Source organism: Salarias fasciatus, chromosome 19, assembly GCF_902148845.1.
Source record: "Salarias fasciatus chromosome 19, fSalaFa1.1, whole genome shotgun sequence".
Classification (NCBI taxonomy): domain Eukaryota; kingdom Metazoa; phylum Chordata; class Actinopteri; order Blenniiformes; family Blenniidae; genus Salarias; species Salarias fasciatus.
This window is the reverse complement of record NC_043763.1, coordinates 20969226-20992966: the sequence shown is the minus strand read 5'-3', so window position 1 is coordinate 20992966 and position 23741 is coordinate 20969226. Positions and strand designations below refer to the sequence as shown.

The window sequence follows — 23741 nt, the reverse complement described above, 5'->3', positions numbered from 1 at the left end:
AGCCCTCCCCCTCGCTAAAACGCCTGTCTTGACTGAAGAAACGTGCTATCGGGGAGCGCGGCGGCCAGACAGAAGGGGGTCGGTTAGGTGAGAGGAGCGGGGAGGGGGTACAGTGATGCTGCCGGAGGAGCGTCTCCCTCTTCCTCTCCGTCTCCTCACAGAATCAAACCATCCCTCTCTCCTGTCCTCCTCGGCACAGTTTGAAGCGAGCCAAACTCCCACCTCCTCCTCCACCTCCTCTTGTCCGCCACTCAGAGGCGCAGGTCTGCGGGAGCTTCTGGAGCCTTCAGGAAGTTTCTGATCCACCTTCACTGATGGGCAGATCAGAGGCAAACGGCGGAGGAGCGGAGAGGAGAAAACAGCCAGACTTGGTCTGCTGTGAGCGCATCAGCTGAGCGGCAGCACTGCGCTGCGCTGCTGTCTGCAGGAGGGAGGGAGGGAGGGAGGGAGGGAAGGCCAGACAGAGGGGCTGGGTCCTAAAGCCTGCAACGCCGAGCCGTCTCAAAATAGACCGCTCTGATTCTCATTCATATCCTCTCATCTGGGCGGTTCAGATGTCAGCTGCAGGGACAGCAGCCATCGGAGCTATTTAAAGGCCTTATGCTGCTGTTAGCTCCTCGTCTGATGTTAAGATTATAACTCTCAGTTTCTAACTCTCTGGTGGCCTGTGCGGGGCTTACCTTGCTTTTCACCCAAGCTCTAATCCTCATAGCCCCCACTCTGGACAACACGAGCATCGATAATGAATGGACTGCTGAATTAACAGTTTTTAATCATTATTAGGAAGCGGCACCAGGCTACCGGCTCCCGAAAGCCAAACAGACATACAGAGCTGATGCACTTCAGCTGTGTGGCGCAGACGGTCACTGATCCACCTTCAGCCAGATATTTTTCTACTTTATGCAACTCATTTCTTCAGTTTGACGAATAAAAAGTATTCTAAAGCGGTGGAAATCACTACAAGTACAACAGAACAACGCTTGAAAATAGGATTTTTAGCTATTGGCCTTGCCCATCCATCTTCTGTCCAACCGTATTTTGTTCAGAAGAGCCAATCACAGCTGACTAAAGGTGAAGGCGGGTTACACCAGGAACATGTCACCTGTCCATCACAGGGAAAACCCAGAGAGACAGACACTCACACACACTCACATTTACACCTGTACGCAATTCAGAGTCACCAGTTCACCTCAAACACAAGCTTTCTAGGCTGCAGAGTAGAGAACAGTAAAGAAATCCCCCCAATTAATCCCAAATCATGGATTTTATAACTGTGAGGTTAAAAAAAACTCACACTACACCTTGATACAGCTCCTAACTCTTAATTTTTCATTTTATTTTCAATTCACATAGTCATGTTTGAAGTAGACAGAAAATCCAGTCAATAGTTTTGCACCTACCCTCCTGTGGCATAAATGTATGGATGCAAAATTAAAATGCTAAACATTGTGCTGTGTTGATTGTCAGCCACCTTTTGTTGTTAGCTTTCTTTATTATTTAATCCAAACTTTTCATGTTATCAGCACTTTAAGGCAGACTAATATGTAGTATATTATGATTTTTTTCATGACTGGCTCCATAATTGTCTCAAATTAAATGAAATATTCATGCTTTCTTCTGGTGTAATTTTTCAGGGATTTCTTTTAATGTGCACGAGTCTTGACATAATGTGCAGATTGTGAATATTACTGTCTGTAAAAGATAATACACTCAGGTGATGCTGAGTGAGTGCTGCTTAAAGTCGACCCTTAACTAAAAAAAAAGGCTTTAAAGTTTGTTTCAGGGCTGCCCTCTGACTGGTCAAAGATCAATCCTGATCAAGCAAATCATTAAAAGTACAAGAGTCCAAGTTAATCACAAAAGGTATTTTTGATCAGGCGTGTCAATATCCCAAATATAAATACAGCACAACTGTTTTTTTAATGCGCTATATTTTAAAAATCCTTGTTACGTAGTTGAAGATCATTGAGTTAATCATTTTTGCAACATTTTGATAAATGAGCTAATTATTGTGCTATATCTAGCTAATTGAGATAATCCTTGTACTATATTTAGCTAACGGAGCTAATTACTGTGATATATTTGGCCAATTGAGCCAATGGTGAATAATCTTTCCTTAATCCTTTCCATGCATCTTTTCAGACTAATGTTGGTAAAATACTCTCAGAACTCATGATTTATGCATCATTTAGCATGTTTTCACAGTTTCAGCCCGATGGTATTGGTTTAATACTAATTCCACTTCACTACTTCCACTTAAGTTTGACTCTCCTGAGCAAAACAAACAAGCCCTTAAAGTCAATGCGGCAAAACGATATTTCGAAATAAGGCGAACTGTCTGCGCTCTGCCTGCAATGCGGTGCACGTTAGATGACTGTCAAGTTTCATTTACTTTTCTTCATAGTGTGAGTGTCTCACCCAGAAATGAAGAAATCCGGAAACCCGGGCAGTAAGCATTTTCCCCGTGAGGGGGGTGGGGGAGGTGAGCCAGTTCAACTCAATCTGATGCCGTTTCACTGAGGCCCCACACAAAAGGCCCAGGTGATGCTCTGTAATGCAGCACACTGTAAGCAAAGGGAAACTAAGCAGATTGCGTTCAGGCCCTGCCAGATATTGTGAACAGTCACAGAGAGAGGATTAGCTCACTTTTATCAGCCAACTGCATGGCTGGAGGTTTTTTCTTTTCCTTTTTTTTTTTTTTAAACTCACAGTCCTCTGTATTTGTGTGTTGTCATCTTTTTGTATTGGACGTAAAGGCTGCAGGGTTTCTGTGTAAAAGCTTTCAGCTCAGAGGATGAAGAGAGATGTAGCATTTCAGCAGCACAACAAAAGAGACTCAGCTTTCAGGGGAGGGGGATATTTCCTCTGTGCGTTCCTCATAAAGCTTCAACAACTAAGCACTGAGCGGAATTCATCACATACGAACAGCATATTCATTATCATTCAGACATGAATATTTGCAGCTTTAGTGCTACAGCATTATGCAGCCTCAGATTTTGGGGTGTGGAATGCAGAGTTTGGGATGCTCGAGGACAGAAAAACAAACCTCTGCAGTCTCTTTGCACCCTTTAATGCAGATGATGAGAGCAGCACCAAAAAAGGAGGGTTAAGTGGAAAGAAAGGAAGAGGAAGTGAGGCAGCCTCAGTCAAAGCTCTGCCTCCTAAGAGGAGACCGGGACAATGACGGGAGAGGAGGCGTCACCGGCTCGGATCAGCCCAGACGGACAGCAGAGCAGAGGCAGCGCTCCGGGACTCTAAAGGACATTATGAAGACACGCTACGGCTGCTCGGCTCTCTGGTCAGTCGACCAGATCACGACACGAGATGCAGACGACTACGCTGAAGAATAGGCTGCAAAGGAACTGAAACGAGACACACATTGTGTGTCCAGCAGCCGAAACGTGGATTAATACAGAAACTGCTGCGTCAGGAGTCATAAAGGTAAAGTTTAATTCAGGTTAGTGATGAATTTCATCACCAAGTAAGGTATTTCTCTTATTGTATGTGTATGATTACTAGTTTGTTCACTTTATACCAAAAAAAAAAGTGCATTGTGAAGTAATTCCGCAGACTAAATAAGATTTAAATTAATGAAGAACAAACTCATTTCATTTAAACAATTATTCAGTTCAGAAAATTATTGACCTTGTCCCAAATTAAAATACATTTGGTATTTTAAAAGTTGTTGTTGTTATTCAGTTGTTATTCAACAAATTAGAACGTCCATGCAGTGTAACAATTATATTTCACGACTTAGAATAACTAAAAAGGATATAGAAAAGATGGAAAAGACATGGAAAAGCTGGAAAATACTCCAGCGAATTGCAATACATCACAAGAGTGACACAAAACCACTATAAAAGACATGCAGAAGACCCTAAATCATACACTACAATAACACTAACTAAAAACTAAAAACAAGATGAGTCCGAAAATAGATATAAAACACTCAGAAAATGGAAAAAAGAGAGTTAAATCTAACATTTTAATCAATATCCGAAAATGTTCCTTTCAGTGGTTAAAGCTCCTTCACTGCCAGACTGGATTTAAAAAACAAAAAACAAAACATAAAACAAATATATTTTAAATCCAAGTAAAGCAGGCCTGCCAGCTCTCGTATAGAGAGAGGAACTCAGACTATAAACTCTAAAGCCATCAATCACAAACTTTAATTCAAGCTCAGCTGCTTGGATCCACAGCCAACAACAAGTTATGCACTAAACTAGGAAGTTAACAGTAAATAAACAAAACAGCAAAGAACATAATATAATTTACTGTCAAGTATTTTAAACATATCCCTAGAATTTATTGTATGACTGAGGAACAACTTGAAAGTTTAATCACAATATTTAACAACATCAGATTTAAGATGCTGATGCAGTACAAAACACTGCAATAAAATAAGACAGAGCTGTAAATAACAGCATTATGATATGTAGATCAGTAGAACTCTAAATCTAGATTTGAGCAATATCATGCCTCAGTTCGCCATGTGCTTTAAAACAGTAAACTATTTTCATTTTCAAAGACAGAAAACATCTGTAGCTGCAACTCAAACATATAGCAGGCTGGTTCATATTGTCGTCAGAATAAATAAAAATGATCTTAAATGCAGACACATTTCTGCATCGGTGCAGTAATCCCGATCACCTGAACTGATTCACCACCTGATCCAGACTGAAGTGAAGTGCGCCCCTGGTGGTCATATATTGCATTTAATGTCATAATTTCTCAGAGCCTGTAAATTCATCTTGTGGGCTGGATTGGACACTCCGGTGGGCCAATTCTGGCCCGTGGACCAGACATTTGACACCCCTGTCAGATGTGCTGCCTTATTTAGAGGAAAATTCTGCCAAATTGGGCAGGTTCAAAGAGTCGGAATTAAGGTGGCTCAATATATTGCAAATTTATCGGTATCAACGTGAGTAATGTTTGCATCGTAAAAGATGAAGGAATGACGGTAAATTCAGTTTCTCTGCGTTGTGCATTCCTGACAAATGACTGAATTTGAAAAGTGAATGAGAAATAAAATTAACTGATTCACAAAAAATTTTGCAAGAAAATAAAAACTCATGGTGGCCACAGAAGCACAAGTGTCAAGAAAAAATAACCAAGAAGAATAACAAGCTGACATGTTGCTAGTAGGGAAAGGGGTGAAAAAATCAAACCAAAAATCACAGAACTGAAGAAAGATATTACCCAGTGACACTGAGCTGACACTTCAACATGAAACCAGGAGGTTTGTTCATCAGATGAGAGGCTGGATGGAGGTGGTGGTGGTGGAGGGGGCAGTGGCCCCCTTCATCCAAACCCCTCAGGCACGGCCCTGCTGGGATCACTGAGGGTGACTGGCTGCACTACACGCATACTAATGATATCCAGGCTGTCTGAAGGCATCCTGGAAAAATAGGTCATCTATAGAAATCGAAGACGCGCCTATACTTCTCTCCTGTCAGTGTAAAATTAACATAAAATTCCACACAAATGCAAAAAAAAAAAACAATCCCTGCAGTGATATTATCTTCAAAATGTGCCATGAAAATACTAAATCTTTAATCTGGTGCCATCTAGTGAGTTTGAATCCCAGGGAACAAATCCACCTGCAGCACCCACACACACAATAATGTTTAACGGGATGAAAATGAAAAGAAAAAACCCCAATTAAATATTAAACTGAATTTACATCTGTGCTTCTGAATCCTGTTGGGACTCTTATTAAATAACAGCAAGGGTGTGGCTGCATTCTGCTGGGACATTTCTCCCAAGAGATGCTAAACCTGGTGGCTAAATTAAGAATATGAAAGAAATAATCCCACAATCTGGTGCACAGATTAATTAGTTCAAAACGAGAATTTAAAAAAATAATCTGTTCAAAATCATTCAGTGTCGAGTGTAAGAGAATCATATCGCCTGTATTTAAAGAAAACTAACCTTTTATTATCTGTATACCGGTCGTGTCTTCATAATATTAAATTATTTGGATGTTTAAAGGTAAAAACCGTGAAGTAGCAGGTGTAAAGGGGATTGAAAAAGCCGCTGATGTTTGCTGCTGTCAGCTGTCAGAGAGACACTCCCCGGCCAGCTGCTAGCAGCCCTGTAGCCGTTAGCCTCCGTTTCTCCATTAAATATCACTTTGTTGACTTTATCTCAATACAAACACACACGCATGCTTCAACGCCGATTTGCATCTTTGCGCTGAGTCCGAGCCAATACATCCCGGAAGAGGAAAAAAGGGGTTAAATCTCACCCGGCTGTGTGAAGAAATCCGGCTAGCCGCTCAGCTGCGTCCCTCTCGGGCTACATCCATCCATGGAGGTCTGGACCGACTCAGCCGTCCGGGGGTGGCCGAGCTTCTGCCTGACTCGGCCCGCCTGACGCCCACCGAGGAGCCCGCTGAGCTCCGGGGGGTCTTCAATACGAAGAAAATCTCATTCAAGTGAAGAATGAAATATATCTTGTTTTTTTGCCACAGTTTGGATATTAAAGGACAATTGTTTCTATTTTTGTCTCTCTATATTGTCTATTTAAAAATAAGGCTTTTTTTTTTAATTTCATGTTGGCATTTTTTAGAGAACATAAAATACCATCTCTCATTGGCAGGCGTTATTATTAATTATAGGTATTTAGTACAATGCTTGATCTCCAACCCAATCCCAGACATTTTGGAGCCTTTCTGTCTGGAGTTTACATGTTTTCACTGAGCAGTAAAGAGTTCATGATAAAGTGGCATCTCTGTGTTTGTGTGATGGACAAACAACCTGTCCAGAGTGTTCTACCTTTCCTTTGTATATTATCAGCTGGGAGTAGCTCCAGTGTGTTGGATAAGTCAGATGCACAAGTCAGTTTTTCAAAGTACTTTGTTCTATTTGCCAAGAAATGCAGATATCTTCCCACCACTTTATACATATATTGGCTCTTTTGTGGTGGAACAAGGGATCTGCATTGCTTTTGTGGGCTCATTAATGAAAAAAATTACCTTTCTTACCCCAAGTATTGAGCTAACGGTCAACAGGTCACTACCATAATCACAACTATGTTCTTGGATCTGGAAAGGAAGCCTCAAAACATGGATAACACGAGTTTTTACAGGGAGAACATGCAAACTCCACAAACACAATCAGTAGTCTGGACACAACAGATCTAGCAACTGCTCTTCCCTTGCAATCACACAAAAAATAGACAAAATTGGCATATGAAATATTTGCAAACACACATCGTACACCTCCATCAGAGAGAAAAACATGAAGTACAAATGCTATTGGTAAGAATACCTGACGCAATGGAAGAAATACATGGAGGCTTGGATAGTCTCTGGTTTTCTGCATGAATTTCCCCCCCAAAAATGTGACATGTTCTGCATCTTAAGTAAAAAGTTTTGAGAACCACAATGTGTTTAGCATAATATCACACAATCTGTTTTCATGTTTCATGTCTTTATTGAAGAGAGCCATTGGACATAGAGTTGTTGTGGGACAGTAAAGCAAACCTTTGGGGGGAATGATTCCCAAAAGCCAAATGGAGTCAGGAGTTAACTGCATGTAGTGTCAATGAAAAGACCAGTGTAGTGCTAGACTTATTAAAGTAGTTTAGTGTTCACACGAGGAAACTGCTCATTTATACCATATCTGCTAAACAGGACTTCAATCACCAGACCACGGTTACATTAACTGCTGAATTAACCCTAAATGCTAACTGCGGGTCACTCAGTAAGGTATGAAAAAGATGCCTGAAGTACCAGCTCAAGGCTCGAAACAATCATCAGAACAGGTTGACATATAAATCTACTAAATGCAAAACATTAAGCAGGTATAATAACCATGGCAGGATGAAGAGGAACCTGATGCTTCAAAGAGATTCAGCACTCAGATGACGCTGCAGTAATTCAGTCATCTCACCAGTAGAATAAATCTGAGTCCAAACACACCCTAAAATATGGAATCAAGCAAATGCTATCACAGACAGAAAAAGACATAATACAAAATTAACAGCGCTTATTAATTTAAATGTATTCAATGGGAGAAGCTCTAGTCACACAAACCTACTATCATCACTATTTATTCTGTCATAACATCCCACTGCAACAGCAGCTTAAGAAGCGCTAATAAAAGCATGAAGAATGTCCTGCCCTGTGTGTGTCTGCTGCAGCAAGAGAAAACACCCCTGACCCCGCACCGTACTGGCATGACACGAACAAATGAGTTCATAAAATCGAGACAAAGATGTTGCTGCCATTATGAAGTGTGACACAAGTTTAATGTCCAGTTCAGTTCTTCTTCCCGTCCTGCTGTAAATCCAGTCTGTACTCGAGCAGCGTGAAGTTCACTATTTTGGCAATCAATTCGGGAACGACGAACTCTCGAATCTTCTGGTAGCCCATGTGCTCGTACAGCTTCTGAGCATCCGTCTGCACCACCGAGGTGTACAGGACGACGGCCGGGTAGCCCCTGTCCCGGGTGAAGTTAGCCACCGTCCGACACAGATCCTTCGCGATGCCCAGCCCGCGGTAGCTGCGGCGCACCGACATGCGCTTCAGCTCCAAGCACCCGGGCGACAGCTCGGCGGGGAGGCAGGCCACTGTGCCGACCACCCGGCCGTCGCTCTCAGCCACCCAGAAGCAGGAATCCTTCTGTTTGAGGTAGGTGTCGCTGATGTTGTTGAGGTCCTTCTTGAGGGTCGTCTCGATGTAACTGTTGAACATGTAGACGACCAGCTGCCGAGCGCCGGCCAGGAGGAGCGTGACGGCCAGGATGGGCAGGAGGAAGGACTTGGAGCTGGCCATGAGGGAGCAGAACACGCACATGAGAAGCATCTGGGTCGGCGGCTGTTTCAGGAGGTGCGTGAACGATGATGGCACGTGCTCGCTCATCGCCAGGGTGAAGAGCTCCTTCACGACCTCTGCGTCCTCCTCCCGGAACGTCCGGATCTGGATGTTGGTCATGGCTGAAAGCTCAGGGTTTCTACAAAGCAGGTCAATATGTTAGAGGTGCTCAACTGAGGCGAGGTTTACACAAAGTCTTCAAGTGAAAACAGAAAACTTCCATTGTGTTTTGGTTGTTCATTTACTCGACAACAGTGTTGAGAGTCACTGAAAACGGTTCTTGAGGCGGAATCTTTTGAAACCACACAGACTCTGTCTCCATGGAAATGGGAAAAAACCACCACTTTTCCAAGACGCTCTGTCTCCATGTAAACGGTGGAAAACAGTGGATGTGTTTTCACTTGAAGCACTGTCGTGTTATCGGGCTGAATAGTGAAGGCCAAACGAGCTGCTGCAATACAGTACGTTGCATACTTCTAGTGCGTCTTTAAAGGTGTAATATGTAACACTGAAGTGACTCAGCAACCCACAATGCTTAAAGCTGGAATCATTCGTATCTCACATATAGCACCTTTAAAATAAAACACCAGTGTTTGGCACAACTCTCATCAAAAAGTTCATGAGACAATTCTTACTTAAATGACCTCATGGTTGACTAAAATGAAGTGCCGGTAAGTAGGTTTTATCCTGCTTGTGACTGTATAAAAAGTGAGAGAATCATCCCAGCATATGACACTGGAGGAGTTTTTTCTTTCTTTCAATGTTACATAAAAAAATAAATATAGAATACATTACATAAGCTTTGCTGGAGTGGCTCTCATTCCTTAATGTGGTGCTCAGATTTGGAATAGCATTGGCTTTTATGTCTGAATTTCACTGTCTGCAGTAAAAATAACCAGTATAGACACAAGCTAAACTCACTGCAGAAGAAACTTGACGTCTGCAATCAGTTAGATCAAAGTGCTCATCTATCAGCCACAAGAATAGTAAATATCTAATGTATCCCCATTGATGAACATAATGAAAATGTTTCATAATTCCAAGCATTTTCTTCATTTAGAGCTTGGACAAACCTAAAATGCTGAGTAAGTCTTAACAATTTGTAATATTTAAATGTGCTTGTTACACAACATAAACCATTAACTAGGCAGATTCAGATTTTCCACATTTTCTTTCACAGACACTACATAAATTAAGCATGGCCAAAATGTCAAATAAAAAGACGAAACTACTGTTAACTCCAAAGGAGAAAACTGGCCTCACACTGCTTCGTCAGGCTCTGGTTCAAATAACATCAGGACTTGTTGACACAGTCATCTGTGGAGAAGGTGTATGCTGTTGATGCAGGTAGCAAGAACCAGCTTGTGTAGCATTGAAACCACAAGAGAACCAGCCAGAGATGTATCTGTTTTTATTTTTAAATGTGTGCCTCATTACATCAGAGGCACACAAACTACTACATCAAACCTCTTTTCAGGAACTGAACATCAAATTTTCAACACCAATTTGTAGGAATCTTCTTATTATTGCTTGATTGCATTTCATTAATTGTATCTATTTTATATGACAGAAGGCAACTAAAAAAATGGTGGGGCTGATGGACAATTAAAAACAACCAACTCTAGATTGCAGTGAAAAGCTTCTGTGTAGTCTTTTTAAATGGTACCAGAGTGTTGAATAGCACAGCTGACTTCTTGTTAAAGTGACTCTATTGAGGAAAATGATCAGCATGGATGAGCTGAAGTTTTCTTTAAATGACCAACTGCTCTGCACAAAGCAGCAATGACGAAAAGATGGTGACACTGGTATCAAATTACAAGCATTCAATGTACAAATTCAGACAAAGGATGCCTTAGAATTACATGAACTAAAATGCCTTGGATTACAGAGTGAAGATGGACGGTGTGATGGAAATTAGAAATAAGCCTCACATAATCAGTGTCCTCTTTAAAATAATCTCAGAAACTCCAGTTATATGCACCTGCAGTTATGCCATGCTGGTATTTAAAACGACGTCCATCATGTTACAGCATTACTCTGCAATTACTGACTTTTTCTTTGCTGTAATTTTCCCATTAGTTTTTAATATCATTATTTGTGAATTTAAAATATACACCCATTGCCACATGCATCAATCTCTCCTGTTAGAGTGAATGGTGACTTAAAAATTAAGTTCCTAAAACTGAATTAAATGTTAACTGTGACTCATAAAAACACTTTACAGTTGTCTTTTGGGATGTAAAACGATACAAAAATAAATCATTTTGAAATACGCCTGGAACAAAACAATTTTTCCATAGCAAACCTCCAACACTTTAGATTGTTTTATATTGATTTATTGGCTGACATCGTTGTCATTACCACTGATGAGGTTGCTGACTGAAGCATTTATATGATCTTAAGGAAACAGCAGGTGACTTGAAATCTGTTAAGACTTTATATTTAAAGTAGATTAAGAATAAAGCAGTTTAACCTCTTGTTATGACCCGTAAACATCCATCATATTCGTTTAATCACGTTAACATAAGTCGACAATGGTAACTTCACAAGCCTGTTAGAACAGGAAGTCTTTCAGATGTGACAAAATAAGTATTTCTATAATAAACTCGAAACGTCCTTCGAGAAAATCAGATGCCAAACTAGCTAGCGGGAGCTAGCATTAGCGTTAGCTCCGAGGAGATGAAGCGGCGCAGATTTCTTTCTAATGTTAGATCCTCCTAAGCAATGATTGAAAAACAGTGCGCAGGCATGGCTTACTTGTTTTGTGTCCGTGCTTCAGGGAAACGTCTTTAAAAAGTTTCCTGAAGCCACAATCGTCTCATTTCATGTGACACACACTTCCCTAGCTCGAACACATGGTAGATTCAATGTCACTCAGAACAAGCGCTACTACCATAAGAACACGCGTTCCCTTTTTGTTGTCGCTGTTTTGTTTACCAAACTATGCTGGCTGAAATTGCATACATTTTCTCTGAAAACTGACAAATCTGGAGTCATCACCAACTGTATGGTATAATGGTTAAATATTATCCTTACACAATGCAAGTGCGGGATTTTCTCGTTTGCAATTGGGGAATTTCCCAGCTATACAGTGGAGCAAGAACGCATCATCCATCCTTCTTTCTGAACGCTGATTGGCTGACGCTGTTATCAGCCAGATAACAAGAAACTTGAAAAATTGACTCTTATGTTCCCTGACTGAAGGTCAGCTCATGTTTATTAACCGAAAAACTTATTTTGCTATCCTTTCAATGCATTTTACAATTTTCTACCTTTGTTGTACTTTTTTAGGGGCCAAATTACATTTTCACATTTACAAGCTTTGAATGAGACTGTTTAATATTGACATGATTTATTCTGAATGATTTAACTACAATGTAAATCCCCCAGTGTCTGAACTTTAAAAGAAGTGACTAACAGTCTCACATTAGTGCAGAATGGATATTATACAAAGAGATTCAGATGTAATTTGTGAAATTAGTTAATTTTATTAAGATTTAATGGAATGTAGGTTTACTGATTTTTCAGTTGTCTGAATTTATTTGGATTGCATTTATTGGTTTATTTGATCACTTTTTTAAAAACATCTATTACGCGTTGTATCATGTCGACAGTCTGTCACAGAGCCAACATATCGAGATGAGCAACCACACACTCACATTCACACTTTGGGGCAATTTAGGGTCAATTTAGGATAACTTCACTTGCATGATTTTGGACTGTGGGAGAAAGTCATAGAAGCTGGAGGACACCCACAGGAAGAACATGCAAACTTCACACAAAGAGAGGCCCTGGCCAGTATAAGTATGAATCCATTTATTAATCTATTTCAGTTGTAATTTTTTTTTTACCTATATTTCTACTAAATTTACATAAAATGTTTTCCTTGAAACTGAAATGCTTGAAATGCATTTTAATGGGGTGATCTCAAAAGAAAAAAAAATCAGTTGCATCTCAGAACTATTTTATTTCAATGAAAGAGTTAACATTTCTTGTAATTTAATGCAAAACTTTTTCATGAGCTGAAGTGTAGGTATTCTTTTTTTTTAACAGATTTTAATGATCAGTTTTATGAGTGTATGAATATGTTACAAAAAATATTACACTTAGTAAATAATACAATAATATTATAGCATTATGAGATGCACCTCCATATTGCTACACAGCTGAAACCATACTACCTCAGCTGAGTTCAAGCTAAAGCTTATAAGTTCTGTAATACCATTAAGTTGGAATAATGCTCACTAATATATTCTTTAAATAAAACACTTTGAAATCCCCACTTATTTTTATAATTATTTTTCTAAATAATAAAAGCAATAATTATATTAATATTAATAATGATTGACATTGACAATATATGAAGACTGAAAAAAATAATTTATTGTCTCCTTAAGATAAATCAGTGCAGATTTCATACATGATTGCAAAGATTTTTCCCTTTTTTATCGAGTAAATATTTCTCTAAACTGATAGTCCAAAAGTATAAAAGAGTTATATTTCCCTTCTTGGTTTTGTTTGTACAGAACATTCACTTTATATTCACTTTCCTGCTCAAACCGCATGAGCAGAAACAGAAGCAGCTATTGCAGTTATTAAACTATCTGAGTTCCCAGGATGTGTCCTCTAGCCCAGGTTAATGTCCCCAGCGAACATGGTGATCAGCAGGATGATGGCGAAGCCGGTGAGCAGCCCGGCGTTCTGGATCAGGAAGAAGATTATCTTGCTGGAAGTTCTCCGCTGCTCTCGTACTATACTGTCCATCTCTGGGAACTGAACACAGGAATCATAGTCAGAAATTCTCCAATAAAACCACAGTTACATATCTTTAAGTATCTATCACATATGAGGGTGTTCATAAACTGATAGATTGAATCAATTTGTCTGTGATTTATAACCTGCGGTTTTCTTTTGCACCACATGGTGGCAGCACACAAAGCTTGAAAACTCAACACCAGGACCAGTGTCATTTTTAAAGTTGCTGCAGAGAGCCTGTTGTATACATGTAAATTTGACCTATTTTAAGCTACCCGTCAGGACGTGTTCTCTAGTTTTGCTTACACTGATTAGTCAAAGTGAAATATTGCAGATAAATGTTGCACTTTTGATGTGAGCCTTCAGTTTTGTGTGGTAAGTGACACACTGGAAACAGCCACCTGTTTGGTGTGGAAATCACTAAAGCAGTGTGGCGAATGACAAAATGTGAAGCTGTGGGTTCAAGAAAGTGGGGTGACGAAAAGCCACATTGTGGAAAACGTTTAAGAAGATATGACATGTTAATGTGTGAAACATTTCAGACATTTCCAGTCAATGTGATCCTCTCACCATGTCTGCCAGAGCGATGTACAGAAACATTCCTCCGGCGATGGCAAAGATAGCGTTGGGGGCAAAGTTGCTCCCGAGCAGGATGCCGAACGCCAGGCCGATGTAACACGACACCGCCGACAGCAGGTTGAAGAAAATGGCTTGTGGGATGCTCATGCCAGCATTCAGCAGGATTACAAAGTCTCCTGCGGAGGGAATAAGACATTAAACTAACTCCAGCAGCCAAACTACACAATAGGTCCATTAGGGCTGCTATTTGTGCGGAGTTTGCATGTTTTCGATGGATCCTCTGGTTTCCTGCCACAGTTCAAAAGCATGAGCGTCACCAGTGCATGTATTAGTGAAAGTGAGTGTGTGTGAATGCCTGTTTCTCTGTGTGTGTGCCACGATGGATCTGTCCAGGGTGTATCCTGCCTTCACCCAGTGATATATAGAAGGATGTCAGTGTTTAACACCTGCTGATGGCAACGTAAAAGGAATTGAAAAAGAGACTGGTTGCATTAGTCAAAAAAGTGAAAAGTGTCAGTGATGGCTGCTGGCATTTCGGGAAAGTTTCTGTGGTCGAAATGGTATTTTTTGAAGGGAAGTAGTGGTCTGTGCAAGCTCCTCGCCCACAGCTGCAGGTCTTATTTTGACTGTTAGGTTACACGTTTGTCATTTTTTGTTTATAGAAAGGATCAGTAACTGAATGAATGACTGAATGAATGAATGAATGAATGAATGAATTATGCACAATCAGGGACAAACTCATGAAGAGGCAAAAAAAACCCAAAAAAGACAAGACCACTTGTTGCATTGACGTTTTTTAACAAAATGTGTTTTTTAACATGATATTTTATATAAAAGCTATAACTAGTTTTTGTTATTATTAGAACTGTACACATCTTTCATTCTTTTTATGGGCAGACCTATATTACTCTTTATTAATCTAACTAATAAAAACTCTCAAAATCTGAATCAGATGTGACTGATTTTTTTCAAAATATCAAACACAAAAAACTGTCACGTCAATCATCTTCCCCAGCAGGAAGGTGAGGCCGACTCCTATTTTCTGAGAAAGAAACTTCTAGTTAAGTCTTGCTGCATGTAACTAGCAGCCCCGCCTCTTCGTTTGGGTGAACAAAAGAAGTTGATAACCAGCTTTGAGATACCGGTTTATCTCTGGCTGCAAGTTTGGGGTTGGTTCAACCGGCTCGATCTGTGGACTGAGTTAACGGCACACCTGACTAATGACGATGTTATCCGGGTTTTATCGTGGACGAATCGGCTCAGTGTAACTCTGCAAATCACCCATCGGTGTTTAATTCGTTCTTCAGACTTCTGCCCTGCAGCCGTCCCATTCTCACTCACCCAGCTCGTGGGGGAACTCCTCACACACGATGGCGGTGGACGTGCTGAACCCCGTCAGGACGGACACGGTGAAGGAGGCGCCGATGGCCAGGCCGTCGATGAAGTTGTGCAGCGCGTCGCTCAGGGTGATCATCCACGCCACGGTCTTGATGCTGCTGATGCGCCGCCCTCGCAGCCAGTGGCACATCACGGCGGACGCCTCCAGGTCCTGCCGGGCCGACAAAGACAGAATTGGATTACCCACCAATCACTCACATGTGGATTTAGGGAGTCGGCAAGATAACGTGATATTACACCTGTATTTGAAACATTGAGTTCACAAGTTCGCAAAAAAAATGCAGGAGAATGTTGAACATTTTTACAAACAAGGTGAGGAATAAATGCTTGTAAAGTTTGGAAGTCATCAGTGTTTTCTGGTGACTTTAAAGCTAATAGGATAATAAAACTGTTCCCAAGCCAGAGAGCTAAAATCCTGAATAAATTATAGTTATTGATTTTGCAGAAAGATTAAAATTGGAGGTAAGAAGGCAGAACAGAGATGATTACAACAGTTAAGATGAATATTAATAAAATAACTGAAGAGAAGCTTAATGTTAATCCCATGTTGGTGTCAGAGTCATACTGTGAAAAATATCAGATATTCAAGGGTGGCAGCGTTTACATTAGTACAGAGAGTTAATGAATGTAAAGTAATGCTGTCAGTTTTAATCGCAATTAATCCATTGAGGTCTGCCAATTGGGTCAAAGATAAGAACTCGAGGATAATAGTCTTTTTGCTGACATTGGGACTGATTTATGAGGATTAGATTCTTCATTGCGATTAATCTCAACTTAAAAAAAGTTAACTGTTGACAGCTCTCCATGAATTAATCACGATTAATTGCGATCAATGCGATTAAAACTGACAGCACTAATGTAAAGTGAAAGTGTTACATTCAAAGAATAAACATAAGGCTTGTTGTTTGTGTGGTTTGACCGCGTGAAGCAGGAAATATGATGTGGAACCGGTGAAGCTCGAAGCAAGTCGAAAAACCTGTCTAAAAACAAGCAAAAACCAGAACAAAAACCTCTAAGAAACCAGTCCAAATAGCTACAAACCACTGCAAAACCAACCAGAAATAAGTAAAAACAGACTGAAGCCAGAACAAAAGAATGTCGACGATCAGTTTCAAAGTCACTAGTGTCCAACTAAAATCTAAAGAAAACAGACAAAAAAAAATTCAAAACCAGTATGAAAACCATATAGAAACCCAATAAACATCAGTCTGATACTATTCTAAAAAGAATCTAAAATTACAGTAATTTGTCAACCTATTGTAAACATGTCAAAACCAAGTTTTAAACATCAGTCTGAACATGGTGAGTGTTCGAAAAAGCATTAATTCAGTCATTCTTATGAAAACATTAATCCAAAAATCATGACATTTAAAAAAACTAAAATCCCACAAGAACCTGATCTAAAACCCAAAACCAAAACATCCAAATCAACGTACAGTCCAAAAACTCCCTGCAGGCTGGTCAAACAAGCCAAAAAGTCAAACAAAAATGAGTCATGCCTGCTTCTAGTAAATCTGTTGAAAAATCCAATAAAGCCAGTGTAAAAATGCAAAGCAGCAAACTAAAACTACAATATCAACAAAAAGTACAGTATTCTGGACCAAAGGGCTTCCCGTGTTGGTTTAACAGTGAAAAACAGAATTTTTTTCAGGACTTTAATCAATAAAGTGTGAACATTTCCACCGGGAGCCGAGCGCTGACCTCCTCTGAGGGAGCAATGCCACTGTGTTCGCAGCAGACGTCTTCACTTCCAGATATGCAGATAAAGGGACATTAGCGGGAAACCTGAGATCAGGTGGACACAAACAGGACCTTTGGGAATCAGTCAAAGACATTCTGCAGTGACGGAAACCGCCTTTTTTTTTTTTTTTTTTTTTTTAAACCCCCAAACAAGGAGTCTTTGTGCAGGATTGAGACAATCGTAGCATTTAGCGGGAGGAGAAGAATTTGCAGCCCAGTGCCTGGTTTTACCGCTTGATCTCTCTTGTGTTTACAGGCACATGCGTTTTGTTTGGCACTCTGATCCTAACAGGAGCATTAATACAGGGGACGTCACTGTTAAATATTAACAGCTGATCGGATCGCTTCTTATCACCGCTAACAGCTCACAAAGTGACTCCGAAGCACATTGGTCTCAGTGATCCAGTCAGTACACCAACATTCCCTCATGAAGATCCGATTTTCTGTCAACTTGTGTTTTTCTTTTATCAATTAGAGAGCATGGATGATGGGTTCCTTTTGTGGGGTGATAGAGAAATGGTTTCAACAGCAAATCTCGATCGAGCACACTGAGGGACTGCAGATAAGATATAAGGAGGGACCCAGTTTTAACCAGGCTTATCTCAACTCTCAAGACTGAGCTACTCACGAGGATCAAACAGGACAAGGTTGACTGACTGCAGCGCAGGTCAACGACACAGGAGCAGCAGACTGGGAGGCAAACAATAACTAACATTCCCCCTCACACTCCGATTCACTGGTCACAGAGTTGAACAGACCAGGACGAACCACAAAGGCCATTTTCTAAAGCATGCTGGAACTGCTGTGGGTTTAGACTGCAGTGACCGAAAAATTCCACATTTCTGCATTTTCCATTCAAATATTGAGCTTTCTGAAAGTGGAAGTTTTTATACACAGTTTGCAACTGTTAACTGAGGGTTTTAGGAATTGGAGCATCATTTTTAAACTTTCTATTTGACATTGTTCAATTTCCCAGATGAAAATGTGTTTTACTATCCAGTTCTAGTGTGAAGGAATTAGTAGGGATTAGTGTAAATTACCCTCCATTTAGCCCACAAACAGAGTAGGACTACTTCAAATTAGTCTTTTTTGCAAAAAAAACCAAAACAAAAACTTATTATATATATATATATATATATAAAAAATGCTTTGACTTTTTCTGTTAAAATTGGCTGATTTTTGGCTCAAATGCCCAAATCCTCTTCATCGTCTTTCCTCTCTCTGGATCCAGCCTGAGTTTGTCGTCGGGCAGCAGACGACCTGAGCCGTACCTGAGAAGCCGTGGGGTTGGCGTGTCCGGGGTCGGCGTTCGGGACGCTCTTGTTGGCAGTGACGTTGGAGATGTTGGTCAGAACGACGGAGTCCTTCTTATCCGGGATGTCTCCGTTGTGAAGAGAGTTTTCAACAGACGTCTCTACGGGGGCAAAGTGGCTGTGGCCGTGCTGAACAAACATGGAAAACATCTCAGAGTGCAACTTTTTATTGAGAAAAACGAAAAGGTTCAAGCACAACAAAACAGCTTTTGAGTACAGAGGTGGAAAACAAACTTTACTTAAGTTAGTTACTTGAGTATTTGTCTTGTAAATACTTTTTCTTAATTATTTCAGAGCTTTTAAACTGACTTGTTTGTTTTTACCTCGATGAGGTCGATCTGGTGAAAAGGACGGAACTTAAGCAGTTTCTGTACAATTTGACCTTTTGACCCTGAGCATATTCTTCATTCTTCTGCTCAAACTTCACTTATATTTAAATAATTTTAGTGTCAAAATGATGGAGAATTAATTTTATTTGAAATGTGGAACGTTAAATTGGCCTGTATTTGTTGTTGTGGCCATGGTTCTCATGATCAGTACATATTTACATGATTAGAGAAATGTGTGTTTTCTGTGGCAGAGCTGTGAGTTATCAAATAGTAAAGGAGTTCTGATTGCACTACAACAGTAGTCAAGTGCCATGTCTTGCTGTTTTGAAGTATGATGATATAATAATTTACTTAAACTAGTTTGAATCTGAAGTCTGCGTGGATTTTCTCTGTGCACTCTGGTTTCCCTCGAGAGTTCTCGATGTGGATGACTGGATGAAACCTTTTGCACGAGGCTAATAAACTGAAAAAGCTTTAAAAATAAATATGTATTTTAGTTGCTTCCTTGAGGTTTGTCGTTCATATCTTAAAATTAGGTTCACAGGACAGACACTGCCACTGCCACAATTGATAAATGGGAATCCCATGAAGTTAAGATAGGCACCACTTTGTGGCAATAAATGACAGATAGTGAAGTGCAGGCACAAACCTTGAAACCTCGATATCAGCGGGCAGTAAAGGGGATTTCCTATCTCACCTCGTGCTCCATGCGCAGAGCCATTTTCAGTATCTTCTCCACGAAGAACAGCAGGTAAAACCCTCCGAATATCCCCACGGCGTTCGCCACGTAGTTATCAGATTTGGGATTGAAGCCCAGAGCCTGCAGGGTCACAGAGCAGAGTCAGCGCTGCTGTGTGCAACGTGCGCTCAGGCCTGCCTTTTCCCGCTCCAGACCTCAGGTATGAGCTGGAGGACGGCGTTGGAGAAGAGCGTCCCGATGGCCAGGGCGATGAAGTAGGTCAGCACTTTGGGGAAATACGACTTCTTGGTGAAGGGGATGAGCAGCAGGCCCAGCAGAGACGCCAGGTTGATGACGGTGACGGCCAGGAAGCCATAACCCCAGACTGAGAGGGCAGAAGCAGGGACTCATCAACACACACACACACACACACACACACTCCATCGCTTCTCAGTCAGGGGCCGCGTACAGAACAGTCTGATCTGGAACAGGATGGATTTGTCAAATGATAGACAAAATATCAACATCAACATGTGTCTCTTTGTTTTAACTGAAAGGAGTTTGATTACTTTATGAAAAGTTCAGAGAAACAAGTTCAAATTTACACTTCCCAACCTGTTCCTTCCATTTTCCTTTGATTTTTAAACGCATCCAAAATGCTACAAATGATTTCACTTGATTTAGCGAGGAGAAAAAAATGAAAATCCTGTCTGCTCCTGTTTTTCTTACGGCTGATTGGTGATCTGGCTGCACACTTTCTGTAGATTCCAACACTTTTTTCACAAACTCCCCCCTCACAGAACGGCTTGGAGCTTTCATTTCTCGGTTCTCAGCTCAGTTTAACGTCAATAACTTTGATAAATTAGTCACTATTATAATAATGTTCTTTCCTCTTGTCAGATGAGTGAGTCCTACATTAGATATTCTCGTTTCAGAGCTGCTGTAACCGCTCTCCTCACTTCAAAGACGTTTATAAGCAGTTATTAAGAGAAAATGGTAAAGATGGTTAAATATTATTTAAAAAAGTGAAATGTTTGTCTTAATATGTTGTTCATGCTTAATTATTGAAATATTGGTTTACCAGCAAATCCTCACATTCTGTTTTTATTACCTTTTGAACACATTTTTGGAATTTTGGGCTGTGGTCTGAACCCTCAGCAATGTCAATGAGGTGGGCAAAATAAGCTCCTTTTAGCGATGAGATCTTAAATGTTATATTGACGATCATGATTTATATCCCGCCCCCCACAAACCCCCGACTTTTAAACATTCTATCTCATCTGTATGAGCACAGTGTTGTTGATTCCCAACCTGGAATCCATGTTTTGATTTGGATGATAAGTGTTTTAGCGATAGCAGGTTTGGGAAATGTTTTATCGGCAGCATCTGTCGCATTCAAGGTGACACTGAACAGTTTAACCGTCAGAAATGGAGAGATGGAGAGAAAACGACCTGCTCAACTTTTCTTCTCTGTGCAGTCCGGCTTCCCAGCAGGGACTTTATTGATATTCAAGGAAATAGAAAAATAAAAACAAACACTGAATAGGCCGATGTGCTTTTTTGTCAGCGCACGTGCAGAAAGGGAAAGATGAAGAAATCGGTTGTCAATGAAAAGAAAAATCAGAAGAAAGAGTTTTGTGTTGTGCAGAAAAGGGGGATGGTGATTTATCCCCATGTTTTCGCGGTGGGGTCCACATCCCCCTTTAGTGGCCTCCAATAAAAGGTTGCCACGGAGCAAGCTGAGGAGAATTCAACCGTTTCTGTCCTCTAGATTCTTTAAAATAATGATAAATTCTAGAAAACCCCTGTTATCCATGCTTCTTTCTCACTGTGCACTTCCATAATAGCCCCATCACATTAAATGACAATAGAAAAATGCAAATTTGTAAATATTAATGAACTTTTTTCATTGAGAAATCAGCCTAAGGTGTCTCTGAAGGTGTGCGATCACAGTGTGAAGCTATAACTTCCCCTGAGAGCAGATTTGTTGTACTTATGTTGTATCTTGAACAGATCAGAATGGAATTAAACTAAATCCCTGAAAAGTGAAAGTTTTCTTCAAAACCCTCTCAGATCCTCGTGTGTCAGTGGATAAAAGGGCCCGGACCAAACCTCCATGAACTGTAAATCATTTGCGCTGCGGGGGTCCGGACAAATAAACCGGAGTCAGGATGAAGCAACTGACCAGAGTAGTCGACGGGCAGCAGGGCTTTGGAGGGGGAGTAGGGGCAGGAGGGCAGCAGCACCTGGGTCAACACAGCGGGGCAGATCGTCCCCAGATGTCCCACGGTCAGCTGGCTGACATTACTGAACCCAAAGTGGGCCAAGATCTGCTCAGCAGAGGGACACTGAGGGGCAGGAAGGCACAGTTAGTCACAGCTTTTCATTCATTTAAATCCATATCATTATATACAGTATTATTATTTGGGTGAGGAAATATAGCACAGCATTAAGAAAATGTAAAAATACATATACATGTGAATTTATTATAGACTTTTATAACATAATGTGCTTGTTCTAAGCTTTGATTCCATTGTTTTTACTTGAAAATCTAAACAAATAACTGAAAATTTTAATTTACATCCATTCAGTAACATCAAGTACTCATTAATGGAAACTGGACATCAATAAGTAAAATTGGTTACCAAAAAAAAACAAAACTATAAATTGAGTCACATATGAAGAATAACCAATGTTAATCTTATATCCACCAAAGTAAGAGACAAACTGACTTTAATATCAGACTCGTGATGCAAAAGATTACCAAAAACAATTAAGAGGTTAAAAACAAATAAGAAAATCAAATCGAATAGAAAATGTTGTTTAGAATTCTGTTTTATGAAGTGAAAATGTGTGGGTGTGTAACACGTGTAAAATCAGCTGGGTGAAGCTGATGGAATCAAAACGAGAGGTTTAAATGATCCGTGATCAAACAGAAAGACCTACCTCTTGGTTTTCCAGTGGATTTTCATCTAATACCGACTGAGACCTTCTTTCAGAGATCAGCTGCAGTAAATCTTCCAGGTTGTCTGTCGTGATGGATGAATTCTCACCATAAAAGCGTAAAACATTCTCCAAAAAGCCGTCTCCGTCTGAGATCACTTTAACGCTCTGGCACGTCGTGACAAAACATAAAACGCACGTGAGCAAGCATCCCGCGTGTGACATCTTCACTTTCCAGTCTTTATATTTCCTTGTTGAAATGCTTTTATTCAATAAATAATAATAATAATAAAAAAAAGAAACTACTTCTGCACTCCAGAGCGCATTCTCCTCCTCAGAGAGTTCAGGATATCCGTGCGTAACGCAGATCCATGCCGGCGGGGACGCAGCGCAAATCTGACTTTTCTGACTTTCTGCAGCCTTTTTTTTTTCCCCCGTTTGTTTCCAGTTACATCTATGAACCGCTTCGAAGCTTTCAGACGTGCAGCTGCGAGCTGAGAGAGATCAGCGGACAGTCTGAGGTGCAGGAGGTTCAGAGATCAGCCCCGGAGAGGAAAAATGGAGGTGACCGACCGCGTGTGCGCCCGCGGACTCAATGCTTTCTTTTGTGACTGACTTCTCACTTGGTATGCCACGTGCACGCGCGTGCACACGCACACACCGATCAGAGTGCAGGAGCGTGTGTGCAAAGTGTAGAGATCACACGGGATGTCTGAGTGCGTGCGTCCCAGCGTGCAGCTGCGTGTCCGTTTGCTCACTTTAAAAAAACAAAAACAAGAAGAAAACAGCTGGAAGTTTGAGAGGAAAAAAAAAAAAGAAAATAAAAGAAACAAATCCAGCACGTGAGGTGTTGAGATTAAAGGTCTCTGCTTCCACCTGCTGGACGCGAAGAGTGAACAACACAAGAAAACTAAAAACTTTTCACAGGTTCGGTTGAACTCATGGATTATTAATGTGTAATTATTACAAATAATAAAATCTAAATATTCTTACAATTCAATTGTGATTATTTGCCAACTTCAAAGCTAAAGTGTGAAATCATAAACTTCAACTATCTCAGGTTGTGTGTAATAACTAATATATAGAACTATTTATTTGAAGTCATCAGTTAATCAATGTTTTGATGGATTATAGTCATTAAATCATGAAAAGAAGTGAATTTTTCAATTGTTTTAGATGCCTTTTTT

The 23741-nt window shown here is 40.4% G+C and overlaps 2 protein-coding genes across 4 annotated transcripts; both read right to left on the bottom strand.

Annotated features, from left to right (window-relative positions):
* Nucleotides 1–7422: 7422 nt before the first annotated feature.
* LOC115406643 (N-acetyltransferase 8) lies at nucleotides 7423–11689 on the bottom strand. 3 transcript variants are annotated; one of them, XM_030116785.1, is made up of 3 exons: nucleotides 11576–11683; nucleotides 10510–10511; nucleotides 7423–8957 (listed from the first exon to the last, which is right to left on the bottom strand). In XM_030116785.1, exon 3 carries the CDS (start codon nucleotides 8936–8938, stop codon nucleotides 8264–8266), a length of 675 nt encoding a protein of 224 aa, XP_029972645.1. In that variant the 5' UTR covers nucleotides 8939–8957; nucleotides 10510–10511; nucleotides 11576–11683; the 3' UTR covers nucleotides 7423–8263. The 3 variants fall into 3 exon arrangements, with proteins under 3 accessions (XP_029972645.1, XP_029972643.1, XP_029972644.1); XM_030116783.1 differs by lacking the exon at nucleotides 10510–10511 and having other exon boundaries at nucleotides 11576–11689; XM_030116784.1 differs by lacking the exon at nucleotides 10510–10511 and having other exon boundaries at nucleotides 7423–8950; nucleotides 11565–11683.
* Nucleotides 11690–13174: 1485 nt separating this feature from the next.
* Nucleotides 13175–23137, bottom strand: slc39a8 (solute carrier family 39 member 8). Its single transcript, XM_030116773.1, has 8 exons — nucleotides 22558–23137; nucleotides 21797–21959; nucleotides 19827–19996; nucleotides 19630–19752; nucleotides 18562–18732; nucleotides 15494–15701; nucleotides 14144–14328; nucleotides 13175–13591 (listed from the first exon to the last, which is right to left on the bottom strand). Exons 1-8 carry the CDS (start codon nucleotides 22777–22779, stop codon nucleotides 13445–13447), a joined length of 1389 nt encoding a protein of 462 aa, XP_029972633.1. The 5' UTR covers nucleotides 22780–23137; the 3' UTR covers nucleotides 13175–13444.
* Between the last annotated feature and the right edge of the window lie 604 nt (nucleotides 23138–23741).